This window comes from Mesoplodon bidens, assembly GCF_964165515.1.
Source record: "Mesoplodon bidens genome assembly, chromosome: 4".
Classification (NCBI taxonomy): Eukaryota; Metazoa; Chordata; class Mammalia; order Artiodactyla; family Ziphiidae; genus Mesoplodon; species Mesoplodon bidens.
The window spans coordinates 3,201,239-3,213,949 of record NC_138160.1 but is presented as its reverse complement, the minus strand read 5'-3'; the positions used below and the strand labels follow the sequence as shown (position 1 = coordinate 3,213,949).

General features: G+C 60.8%; 1 protein-coding gene across 2 annotated transcripts; it reads right to left on the bottom strand.

Annotated features, from left to right (window-relative positions):
• Positions 1-2,847: 2,847 nt before the first annotated feature.
• On the bottom strand, positions 2,848-8,451 carry IRX1 (iroquois homeobox 1). Of its 2 annotated transcripts, none has more exons than XM_081232390.1 (4): positions 7,828-8,451; positions 4,000-5,023; positions 3,583-3,655; positions 2,848-3,290 (listed from the first exon to the last, which is right to left on the bottom strand). In XM_081232390.1, exons 1-4 carry the CDS (start codon positions 8,101-8,103, stop codon positions 3,233-3,235), a joined length of 1,431 nt encoding a protein of 476 aa, XP_081088516.1. In that variant the 5' UTR covers positions 8,104-8,451; the 3' UTR covers positions 2,848-3,232. The 2 variants fall into 2 exon arrangements, with proteins under 2 accessions (XP_081088516.1, XP_081088517.1); XM_081232391.1 differs by lacking the exon at positions 7,828-8,451 and adding an exon at positions 6,801-6,999.
• Between the last annotated feature and the right edge of the window lie 4,260 nt (positions 8,452-12,711).

The following is a 12,711-nucleotide window of genomic DNA, read 5'->3' as shown; positions in this document are numbered from 1 at the left end:
TGAGCTGGAGCAGAGAGTAGGTCTCCAAATCGGGTTTCCTCTTTACCCTCTCCCCCAAAATAAGACCTAATAAAGACAGAAGTCTGCTGTCCCGGACACGGGGTGCCTTTTCTATGGGAACCTGGTCCCTGAGGAGGAGGGAGGCCAAGTTGCCAACATTAATCCAGTGGACATCCCTCACCCTTACCCTTTTCAGGTTTAGTCTCCTCCTTACAGGCTACTGACACCCTCTGAAATTGTGCTGGGTATGGGTAGGGGAAGGTGGGAGAGAGCACCTCTGTTCACACAGAAAGTTCCAGAAACACTTCCACTTTGGCTTTAAAGAAAAGGGGGTTTCTAATGTCCACTCCCAGATATTTCAGGTGCTGAAGCACTGGGCTCATCAGGACCTCCCCGTGGGGTACCGCTCACCCCTAGGCGTGCACACCCTAGGTGGCTGCAGTGGTTGGGAAAGATGTAAACAAATAGCACACAAAGGACAAAAATGCTTTTCAATGCTCAATTAAAAATTCATGTCTAGCTCTTCAGTGGAGGAAAATGATTCTGAGGCTGGCAATCTGATTTCTTTGCAGTGAAGCTTTGGTCCCCAGGAGGGGGGCACGGACCCTTCACGACTTCTAGGCCACAGGGTTCTGAGGCCTCAGACCCCCCCCACTGTGGCTCAGCCACCTGGGCGGCAGCATCCGGGGGCCCCACATGTATTGGATAGAAAGAAAGAATGGAAATATGGTTTGAAAGCAGAAACACCCGCATGGACCATCCTATTTGATTCTGGGGTTTAGGTGTAAAGACAGTGGAACTGGGCCAGGGGCAGAGAACTCCACAGCCCACTTGAATCCCACCTGCTGCTTCCTGCAGTAGCTCAGAAGGGGTTTCCCCGCACATTTTGGCCGCCAGAACAGCTTGTCTCTGGGCCAAGAACGCACTTCCTTATCAGAGGAGGAGAGTACTGCTCCTCAAAGATCTGGCGGCGCGCACTTTCCCAAGAACACAGGAGTCGCCGGGTCCCAGAGGTCAGGGTGGGACCCGAGGTTCTGTTCCAGAGCTCTGGAATGGGGAGCGGAGGGCCGCACTGTCCCCTGCAGTCCTAGCATCGAGGACAGGCCAGGAGCTCCTCTCTGAATCGGCAAGGGCCCCTGGGGACAACGCGAACACCCGGAGCGGAGCCTGGTCCTCGCCCCTCTCCCCAAATGCCAGCAGCCTACGTACGCAGCAGGTCCAGCAACACACACCCCCAATTTCAAACAAGCGGGTGGCACTCTAGAACACAGAGAAAGCCCCTCGAACATAATTCGAGGCTCGCGTCCACAGCACCCCCAAAGCCAAGGACCCGCAGATTTGGGGCCCTACCCCAGGAGCGAGATCGACGCCTCCACCAGGGCCCTATTCCGCTTGCGGCCCATAGAGGGCGCGTCGAGCACGTCCGTTCGGACTGCAAGCGGCTTCATCGCGGCTGCCGCCCGCCAGCCGGCCCTCGGCTCGGCTCCGCGGCCCGACTCTCCAGCGGCTCCACGCTCCGCACCCGCGCGCCCCGACGTGCCGTCGGGCCACGCTTGCCGCGGCCGCCCCTTCGCGCTTCCTCCCGCCTCGAGGGTGGCAAGCGGGGACCTTTTCCTCTTCCTCTAGACCGATGGCGGCGGGGGGAGGCGCTGGAGAAGGACGCGGGCGCCGGGGGCGGCGGTCCGGTGGGCGGCGCCCGCTGGTTCTCGGCACGAGCGCCCCTTTCCTCGCCGCAGAGGAGCCAGGGGCAGCCGGCCGCGCCCGCTTTCCCCTCCCGCAGCCTCGCCCCTCGCCGCCGCGAACGGCCCCGGGACAGCGGGTCCCGAGGGTCTGGAGGGCGAATCTGGGGCTCGGCTCGGGGTGGGGGAGGTCCTGTCCGACCCCGGGGACTCGGCCTCCACCCCACTGGGCCGGGTACCTCCGCAGCCCCCATCCTCACTGGCAGTTTTACAAGCGTCTGCTTTCGCGGTGTTCACCAATTCAAGGGTCCTGCACCCTCTGGAAGTGCAGGCTGTGCATCCCGCTCCGCACGCCCCACGGCCCGCAGTCCCGACCAGTGCGGTTCCCGAGGCTCCGGGCCGGCTCCTTCTGCATTGTTTCCTACCATCACTCAAGCTGACTCCCAGCCCAGCGGCCATCAGGGCGTTACTGGCTCCTCGGCTCGCTCGCTGGGTGCGCCCAGTGCAGGGCGCGTGACTTTAAAGGGGCGTCCCTGGGAGACCGAAGCCCGCTCCCCTCTTTGTCACCCACACACACGACTGCAGCCCAGTCGCTCACACGCCCAGAGAACCACAGAGCTGCATCCCTGGCAGGAGAGTTAAAAAAAATTCCAATTTCTCCACGTGTGATTTAGCCAAATAACTAAAAAATACACTGAAAGCAAAATTTCATACTCCATTATGTCCTCATTCCACTTATGAAACGCCCCGACGCCACGATGCACCGCTGAGACAACTGGTTATAAACTGATTTCAAATACGAAGTCCTCCTTTGGGGAGAGGATTGGCAACTCTTTTCACTTTTCCCCCATCGTTGCCCACTTCAAAAAATCGTTTTATAAACTGCTTAAAATCGAACTCATCTATGTCTTGAGAAGGGCGTGTCCAGATAAATGTGTAAGAGTTGGAAGGAACTGAACTGCCCACAAGGATATTGCCCTGGTGACATTAACAAATGCAACAACGATCAGGAGACTGAGAAGCACCGGCCTTTTGGGTGGAAACTCCCCGGGAGCTTCTCTCCCCAGCCAAAGGCACTACAGCCCTGCCAGGATGCCAGGATTCCTGATTCCAGGACTGAGGACGCCCCCAGCGACACCCAGCCACACACAGCAGCAGGAGCAGTGGCCATCATTTCATTTAGTTTATTAGACAAAAATATATGATTTAGACAGGTTCGCTGACGCGCTATTTACAATCTGAAATCACTCTATATACAGAAGGAAAAGAAAGAAAGAAAGAAAGAAAGAAGCACATGGGGGCATTTACCGAACTGATAATTGCCCTGAGCACGGTGACGGCCACCCGGGGCGGCGGGCAGAGGCCGGGCTGCCTGGACGCGAGCTCGGGCCGGACGAGCCCCTTTCTGCAGAAAGCGATGGATGGGAGTCCTTGACTTCGTTGCCAGATTTGCCCTTTACACCAGTTTGAAATATTTGTCTTGATTCCTCCCTCACCCCCTCCCTCCCGAACTTCTCCCCCCTCCCCCCGCAAAAGTTAAAGAAGACCCTGGATCAGGCTGATGGGAGGGCTGCTAGGATCCTCGGCGTCCCCTCCTGCGGGGCCAGCGAGCTGCAGGGGAAACACAGCAAGACAAGAAGAACACAGCGCTGTCAGTGGATGGAAGCTGGGACCCAGCATGGCCGGTGCTGCCAGCCAAGCGCCTGCGGGGCGGGGTGACCTGCCCCGCGAGGCTCCCGGCTCGGGAGAAACTGGGGCGGACTACGCTGGCCCAGGAGCCCGGCTGGTGGACAGCGCCCCGTCCACGCTAACTGCGCGACCCCTCTGCCGCCTGCCACTGCTCAGCCTCCGGCCCCCGAATCCCCCTCGCCCCTACCCAGAGGTAAACACCAAAGGCACTCACTTGTCGCGCACGGGCTGGAAGGGCGACTTTAACTGCTGTGCCGGCGAGTCCGGCCTGGGGATGAGGTCTCTCTCTGCGAGGGAGGGGAAGAGGCAGAGCGTTAGGGCCGAGAGACAGTGCGGGGAAGGGGTGCCGCAGAGGGGCACAGGCCCCCCCCCGCCCCGTCCCTGGGAAGTGTCTCCAGGGAAACCTCCCTGCCTCCCCCGGGACAGGCCAGCGGGTAGAGCTCAGCTTTCTCGGGAGAGCTGGAGGGCCGTGGCCTCGCTCCTTGAATTCAGGCAGGGATTACTGCTCAACCCCGAGCTCAGCGGTCACCGCCTCTCACCCTCCGGGGCCAGTGTTCCCCTCCATCCCCAGCATCGCCCGGGATCCGGATTACTGGCCTGGGGCAGGGCGGACGTCCCCGGGGCGCTGTACCTGGGAGCGAGGGGCTGCTGCGGGACGAGGCCTTGTCGCCGTGGAGCACCCCCGCGGCCACGGTGACGGGCGGCTGCGGCGGCGGCGGCGGCGCGGACAGGTGCGGGCCGTGGGGCGCGCCAACGCCCAGGAAGGAGCGCACGTTGAGCAGCGACCCCTGCGTGAGGAACGCGCCGTTGGTCCAGTTGGAGAACTTGCCGATGTGGCAGGTGTACAGTCCGTGGCTAGGCAGGAAGGCCGGGTGTTGCAGCGGCGCGCCCGCGGGGGGCCCGTGCGCGCCCGCATGGCCGGCGGGAGGCGGCGAGGCCTTGGGCGCGCCGTCGGGGCTGGTGGCCGTCTCGGCCAGCGACCAGATCTTGGGCTTGCTGTGCGGCGCGCCCTGCAGGCCGCCCGCCGCGGCGCCCAGGCTCAGCAGGCGCGTGCTGCCGGGCTCCGGGACCTCCTTGGCCAGGCCCAGGGGGGAGTCTTGGGGCTTGAACGTGTCGGCGGCCGCCAGCGGCGAGCCCTGGTCCCGGGCGAGGGCGGCGGGCGCGGCGGGCGCGCGCGGCGCCTCGGCTTTGTCCTCGTCATCCTCGTTGCTCTGGTCGCCGTCGTGCTCGTCGATCTTGTCGATGTCGATGCTCTCCAGGTCGATCTCCTCGTCGTCCTCGGCCTTCTCAGGGTCCCCCTCGGTATCGCTTCCGAAGAGAGCGCCGTCCTCCTGGTCCTTGCTGCGCGCGCCCCACGTCACCTTGTTCTCCTTCTTGAGGCGCCGGCGCGCGTTGGCGAACCAGGTGGAGACCTGCGTGAGGGTCATCTTGGTGATGATGGCCAGCATGATCTTCTCGCCCTTGGTGGGGTAGGGGTTCTTGCGGTGCTCGTTGAGCCAGGCCTTGAGCGTGCTCGTGCTCTCGCGCGTGGCGTTCTTGGGCCGCCCAGGATCCCCGTATTGGAACTGCCCGTAGGGGTAATAGGCCGGCGCCGTGTGGGCGGCGAAGGTAGCGGGGTGCACCCCGGGGTTGTCCTTGAGCTCATACTGTGAACCCTGCAGCCACAAGGCCCAGCGAGGGAGTAGAGAGAAAGCAGGGGGAAGAGAGAGAGAAAGAGAGAGAGAGAGAGAGAGAAAGAAAGAAAGAGATGAGTCCCCCAAACTGGGAAAGTGGAAGGCAAACGCTCCCGCCGGCTCCAGAATAGGTAGCCTAGTCCTAATGCACCACCCGGGTTGGAAGAGGGGGTCAGACCAGAAGCTGCCTCCAGAAACTGCCCTTCCACCAATCATGGAGGTATTTTTGTCACTCAAGAAAAGTTGCAGAATCCTAGAATCTCTAGAAGACCACAGCGGGAGCCGCAGCCCCTAGGATTTTCCTAGGCCGCCCGCAGGGCCCCCAGCCCCACCTCCCAAAACAACTCCAGAAGCCCGGGTGTCCAAGTTTATCTCACACTTGCTAGAGGGGAAAACCTTTTAACCAGGCTGATAAAACAGTTTCTCTAAACGTAGAGAACCAAGAGCCCAGGCCCCCTCCCTTTGACCCTGAGGGGGTCAAACAAAATAAACCATCCTGGGTTTTCTGAGAGTCCAAATCCACCAGCAATTTAAAATGAAAGCACACTCCTTTTAGCTCCCAAATTAACCTGCATAGAATGGCTCGCCCGCCCCGCACTTAAAGGTCTACAGTGGGTGACAGGTAATTTAAAATTTTAATCCTGGCCATCATCAACAACAATAACAAAAACACCATTTGTTTTTTTAAATACAAAAAGAGGGTTTATCCGGTAAAACATTAACGGGAGGGCCCGGAGCACCAACTGCGCAGAGCAGAACTGTTTCCTAGGCCTCTGCTCGGAGACTTTATCTCTCAAGTTTGACTTTGATCAGGAGCAAGCAAGCACAAACTGTTTGCAAGGCATTTAGAGGCCGTGATTTATTTGCAATCAATATTCTTTTTATCATCGGTAGTAAAACACAGCAAGTCAAATTATCCCATCAGGTTTTTTGGTAAATAACATTTTATCTTTCTAACAACCTCATTAGGCCTCATTATTACCATAAATTGCCCAGACAGACATTCACTCACAATTTTATCTTTTGGACTTCCAAATCCCCAACCGTAAAGGCTTGGAAGCCTAAACCTAGAATTTGGGTTTGGATTTAGGCTTCCTTTCCAGGAAGCATCAGGAGACCAGGAGGAAACACATGCGCATGTACATCTACCTTTGGGGGCGGGGTGGTTGGATTTCTATATAGTTTCCCCTCCGTAAAAGAGAAAAAAAACAAGCATCTCCCTTCCCAACCTCACTACAATGGGAGCAGATCCTCACCATAGAGGCCCCCCTCCCCTACAAACGCACGCGGGTTTCCCAACTGGCACACATCTGTATTCAAAATTTCTGTAAAAAAATTATAATCCTCCATGTAAAAATTGTCGAGTTGTTGTGTTAGCAGAGAGGGGAACCGGGACTCTGGAGAAAGTTGCAAAAAGCAGAAGATTTCTTTGACTAATTAGTTCGGTGGTCGAGGCCCAGAGACAAGGTTTCTCCGGCCAGATTTCGTTTTTGCCGAATCTTTGCAAAATGTACTTTGCACTTTTCTAATTATTTTCGTTGTAACTGTAAGGAAGACATTTTGGCCTTGTCTCTGCTGGGAATTCTTTTTGAAAGGATACCTTGTAAATCTCTCAACGCTTCCCCCTGCATCCCGGCCGCCAGAACAAAATGGGAGCTGATCTTTTTTGATAGCAACCGATCTGAAAGGCAGCTGGGGCCGCTTTCAGAGAAATAGGCTTTCTTTTCAAAACTACAAGAAAAGTTACAGGAAAACACACCGGCCGCTTTGCTCCTTTACTATTGTCGGGTATGTATTTCCTGTCTCTACTTCGCGGAGTGGGGAGACGTGGCGAGGGTGGGTGGGTGGGCGGGGGTGGGGGTCCTCGCAAATTGCGTGACCCCGCGGGCAGCAGTGCAGGAGGGGTCTGCCTCCCCGACCCGCGCGCCCGACGAGCCATTCCCAGCAGCCCGAAGTTTAAGGCAGACTTTGCAGTCAGACCTAGGAAAATGGACCCTTTAGATCAACAGCCCCGCGGAGCATGAAATTTGCAGCCCCCGACTCCTCCATGTGACACCCACTGGGACAGGAGCCTAAGAGGACGGCATTTATTTTAAGCCCAGGGACACCGCTCTCTTCAATCCTCCATTATGCAAAGCAGGAAGAAAAGTGCTTTTCTTTCGGTGCAAATGAAATGAAAACTTTGGCAACTTACGAAAGTCAAAGCAAACAGCGTTTCAGACGCCAACAATTATTTCGCCTTCATTTTTTGTTTAATTTCAAATTTGCACTCAGGCCTCTAAGAGACCCCTCGGCCTGTCCGATCTCCATTGTTAGGCTTATTTTGACCGCATCTACTACGCTTTAAAGGGTTCAGATAAAACTGCACGAGCCCTGCCAAAGAGGGAGAAAATCGAGTCTCCCTGGCTCAGCCCAAACGCTGAAATGGTCGCGCCAGTGGGGCCCGCGGGCCGGGAAGGGGCGTCCGGGTAAACCGGGCCGAGCCGCCCCGCCGCCACCGAGCCAAGGGGCGCCGGGCGAGAATGGCCCCGGCCTGCTCCCGCGGCCTGCCGACTCCCAGCGAGACCCCCTGCGCAGCCAGAGCCTCCTACCTCCCCGCTTCCCGGGGCCCGTGGCGAGGCCGCTCCCGGCCGTCCTCTTTGAGCGCCCGCGGCCACCACCTCCTCGGCCCCGCCGGCAGGGCTGATCCGGCGCCCGCTCTCGCCTCCCGCGCTCCGCGCCGCCCGGGACCCGGGCCTCGGGACCCGGGCCGCGTGCGGGGCGCCGAGCAGGCCAGGTTCACTCACCATCTGCGAGAAGAGGCTGAGGTCCGCGGCGTAGGGCAGGAAGGCGCTGTAGTTGGGCGCGCCCGCGTACGGGCCGGCCGCCGCGTACATGCCCAGCACCGAGGTGACGGCGGCCGCGCCCGCGCCAGCGCCCAGCTCCGCCGCCCCGGGCCGGCCCGACGAGGCGGCGGCGGCGGCCGCGGCAGCCGCGGCCAGCACTCCCGGGCGCTCGCCGCCGTAGGCGCCGGGCCCCGCGGCGCTCAGGTACTGCGGGTAGCCCAGCTGCGGGAAGGACATGTCCGCGGACTCGGTGGCGGCGGCGGCGGCGGCGGCGGCGGGCAAGTATTAAAGGGTTGGGGGTGGGGGAAGCGCAGGGGGCGGGGGAGGCGCGGTTTGGGGAGCGGGCCGCCGGCCGGGCGCGCTCGGGCCGGCCCGGAGGCGGGGGCCGGTGGCTGCTCCTCGGCCGGGTGCTCGCTGGCGCCCGGCTCCCGCCTGCGCCCGGATCCGCGATCGCGCGCCGACTGCGGCGGCCGCCCTCCGCTCGGCGGCGGGGCTTTCAGACACAATTTGAAGTTGATGCTTTGATTGGCATCCCCTTGAGCGCTGGCCCCGCCCCCGGCTCCCCTCCTGCCCCCTCCCTGCCTCCCGCCCGCCCTCGCCGGCTGCTCCCGCCCCTCCCGGCGAGCACGTGGTGCCCAGCGCCGGCCGGGCCACCTCCGCCCGCGGTGGCCGCGCAAGCGGCCGGGCAGCGGGTGCGGGCCCGGAGGCCGCGGGCTCCTTCCTCGCCGGCCCCCGGGGCTGTCTGACAACCTGTCGACGCCGGTTTACAGCTGTCGGACACCGCAGCTGGCCGTTTCGCAGCCGAGGTGTGTCCTGCTTGCTCACAAAAAACACCTCGGCGCCTGCTTTTCCACCGTTCGGGCGGCGGGGAAGGGGCGGGAGGGACCGCGATGACAGCCGGCGGGGAGCGACCTCTCCTCCGAGGTCCATGCTGCCTTTGGCTCCCCGGGTCATCTTTGGCGGAAGTGCCACGAAACCGGCGTGGCGCGACACCCCGACGCGGGCGTGGCGTCCCCGTGGCCCCCACTAGGTATTAACAGGTCATCTGGCAGGGGCTAGGCTTGCCTCGCTGCGCTTGGAGACGCGGGAAGCGGCCGATCCCTGCAGGCTTTTCCAATTGTGAAAACTTTGAGAAAGGGCAACCCCAGCTGGGAAGCCACTAGCTTGGGGGAAGCAGATGGTCGGTTCTTGGGGGTGAGGGGAAAGGACCACTTTTCTTTGCGGAGAAAGAACCACTGCGGCCGGGAGGAAAGCAATCCGCCCCTACCCCGGCGATGAGAGAGGCCAGCCTGGCCTGGACCCCCTCGTTTGTCCACTAGGTGAGCAAAGACAGGAAGTAAACTTGTGTGGAGCGCGCCGGCCCGAGGCGGCGCCGCGACCAGGCCCGGGACCCGGCTTCCCTCTCCTCCTCCCGCCAGAAGAGCGGCGAGCGACCGGCCGGGCAGAGCGCGCGCTGGGGGGTGGCTCCGGATTGCCTGGGGTCCTGTGGGGCTGGGGCGCAGACGCCGAGGGCAAGGTCCTCCTCTCCTCCCTGTGCCCTGGACCTCTCGGGCAGGCCGCTTCTGCGCTGCGCTCAATGGCTTGGTCCTGGAGGCCGGGTGAGGAGCGCACCCAGGGTACCTGCCTAGCCTCCCGGGGCCGCTTTGCGCTCCATCTCCTAAGGTGCAACCGGCGCCAGGCGTGTACTCCCTGCTGCTGCGTTCGGGCACGCGGAACCCGGCAGGAATTTCATCCAGGGACCTGGGTGGCGGCCTCGTTTGGGGGACGTTTGGGGCAACAGAACTGAGGCCATGCCCCCAGAATGCTGTGATGCTGGTGATCTGGGCCACCTGTACCCTGGACACCGACCCGATCACCATCCTGTAGTTCCCTATTCCAGCGGCCCCAACCTGCTAGGTCCAAGGACTCCCCGAGCATCAGGAAAGATCCCGTTTCCCCCATCTGGGGACCTGAGGACAGTCACAGAGCCACCGCCTATAATTAGCGACAGTAACGCCCATAATAGTAATTACTAATTACCAGCTGTGTAATCAGGCTTTATTTTCTGTGTTCAGGGTCAGGTTTTCTTCCTGCTCATACCGTCCTCCCTCTTCTCCAACCCCTACCCCCACCCCACTAACCAGTCCCTGCTCATGCCAGAAACCCCGTGCAACTGCCTGGGCTCCTTTCCTGCTTTGACAGCTTCTGGGGGGCCGCAGGTGGTCAGTCCTGCTCTGAGAAGCCCCTAACCGCAGCTTCCTCCTGCTGCCCAGCCCACCACCCTGCACTCCCCAGCTCCCTCTCCCCAAAACAAACCGACTGGCCAGCCCCACCACTGTCCTGTTTAGCAAACTCCAGTGTCACATTTCAGGGTGACAGGTAAATACAGGTGAGATAAGCCCTCTTGTGTGACTTGGAGAACCGGGTGGAATGTAAGCCCAGGGAAAATCCTCGGTGTCAGGATTCAGCCACAGGGATGAATCACCTGCCCACCGCCTACCTGCAGCAGCCCACCTTGACCCCCATCACACTGTAGCCCTCACAACTTGGGGGGAAATGGAGGGAGACAGGGCAGCAGGCTTTGTCCTGACCCTCAACCAGCCCAGCAGTACCACCCGCTGTGCCTGGTCTGTGCCACCTCCTTTCTGGTCATGAAGTGATTGTAGGTTCCTGAAGGCACCTGGGAGGTGAGTGGGAATGGCACACCAGAAATGGTGCCTGAGGATAAGGAGGTGATGGGGGAACTGGTACTAGAAAGGCCTGTGGTCTTGCCCCCAGGAAGCCCTGGAGAGGTGCCTGTGGCCTTTCTCTTTCCCTGAGGGCCAGGTGCTGGGATCCTAATGCAGCCTGGCAACCACCACTCCCCATCTCTTCCCTGCTTTCTCCTTGGCCCTTTACCCCAAAACTTGCACGTGGAAAACTAGGAAGCAACGTCGACAAAAATAAAAATAAAAAAAGAAGAAATCTGCTTCCCATCGTGGAGAGGGGGAGGGGCAGAGAAGGATCTAGAGACTTGCTGGTTCCATGTCTTCCCACCAGCCCTCTACTCAGTTTTATCCTCAAGTGGTTAAGGAGGGCCCAGGAAGGCCCAGGGTGCCTGAGCCAAGACAGCAGGCCCTGTTCCCGAACCTCGGGCTGACTTAAATAACCGCCTAATGGATCCAGAACTTTCCCCAAAGAGGCCGGCCCAGTGCACCACCTAAGCCCTTCTGACGTCTAGGGCTGCCACTCTGGTGGCCCGAAAGGCGCGGGGTCAAGAGACGGACCAGCCTGGTCCTGCGCCCGGACCCGCGGGCACCGGAAGGGTATGCACGCAGGCTGCGGGGCTTTTGTCGCCACACCGTCGAAAACCGACGGCCTGGAGCCCTGCCGCTCTGGATGGGTGACTGGGGAGACCCGCTTCTCAGATTTTCAGCCACCGTCCGCGCCTCGCAAGGGATTGCTCAGGCAGGCCCGGCCACTAGTCTGGAAGCCTCGCCGGCCAGAGCATTCCCCGACCCTGTCGCCACCGGTCTTCACTGAGCCGGAGGCAGGGCCTGGGAGCGGTGCAAAGCCAGACCTAGGGGTCGCTGCGCGGCCGAAGTGGAGCTCCGCCCGGCGGTGTCCTGGCTCCGGTCTGGGAGCCCTGTGCTCAGTAAGGACCCCCACTAAGGGACCCGCGGCAGGTGTCCCCCATCGACGGTGCGACCCCGCGGAGCTCAGCAGAGGCAGTTGCCGGGACCCTTTGGCTGGAAGGCCCGGACCCTTTGCGCGCCGCAGCTGGGACGTGGATCTCTGGGTGCCCGTGTGTGTGTGTGCCCGTGTGTGTGTGTGTGTGTGTGTGTGTGTGTGTGTGCGCGCGCGCGCGCTTGTGTGCAGACTCGGCTCCAGAGGGAGGTGACTCTGGTGGGCGGGGGAGAGAGGGCCTGGGGCTGTGTACCGGGCGGGGCGGGGCGGGGCGGGGGGGCGGGGGGCAGAGGTACTGATGCACGGTGCGCGTTTGAACCAACTGGATGGAAAGTTTACTCGCTCGTTTTCATTATTGGGGGTGGGCGGTGCTAGTTTTCTAATAGGACGGAATCGTTATCACCAATCTGAAAAATATCGTGTCCTTTTTCTTTCCCCAACCCCTCGATAAAAGTTCATCCAGCTCTCTTCCCTCCCCCTGCCCCCCGCATATTTACATAAGGATGAGATTAAACCAACCAAACGGCATCCTCATTTACAATTTCATTTCTTCTGAAATAATTCTCCACCGATTTTGAAGCCTTGCTGACCTAGGTCTCTGAAGAAGAGGAGGAAGCTCGTGGGGAAACAGCCCACTCCCTGGAGCCATCACAGACCTGCCTTTGGCGCCGAGAACCGGGCGACGCAGATCCGACTCGGGGATGCAGCCGTCGTCGCCTTGACCTCATCGCCTGCCTTTCAAAATGGCCATTATTTACTTTGCAGATGCCAGGGCTACAGCGCTGGGCCGCAGCTCGGTGGCAGGGCGGGGCGGCCTGAACCTGGTCCGCGCCTCGCGACTACGGCCCGTCCACCCGCCCTGAAGCTCACACCCTGATTTATGAGTCTTGTTAAACACTCATTTAAGACTTAGTTTCTCCAGCGAGATCCAGCCAGAAAGCCACCCCGCTCGGCTACAGCGAGGCAAGTGTCAAACAGTCCCGGGCAGTTGAGACCCTCTCCGGAGCGCCCAGCTGTAACCCGGGCGCCCATGGGCGCCAGGCCAGGAGGTGGGTCGGGCTGGCAACTGTGATGCCGCGGCCCTCCCGACCCCGATTCCTGTGTGCCCGGTCTGCCCGCTCCTACCGCTGCAAGCTCAGATCCACGCGGGGGCCCGACCGGGGACACCCCTGGTGCCTCCTGGCCAAGAGTAGCACCCAG

Coding starts and splice junctions, on each gene's coding strand:
- IRX1 (XM_081232390.1), bottom strand. CDS start 8,103: ATGTCCTTCCCGCAGCTGGGCTACCCGCAGTACCTGAGCGCCGCGGGG. Junction 5,024..7,827: donor TCAGCCTCTTCTCGCAGATG/GTGAGTGAACCT, acceptor TTGTGGCTGCAG/GGTTCACAGTATGAGCTCAA. Junction 3,291..3,582: donor TTCCAGCCCGTGCGCGACAA/GTGAGTGCCTTT, acceptor TTTCCCCTGCAG/CTCGCTGGCCCCGCAGGAGG.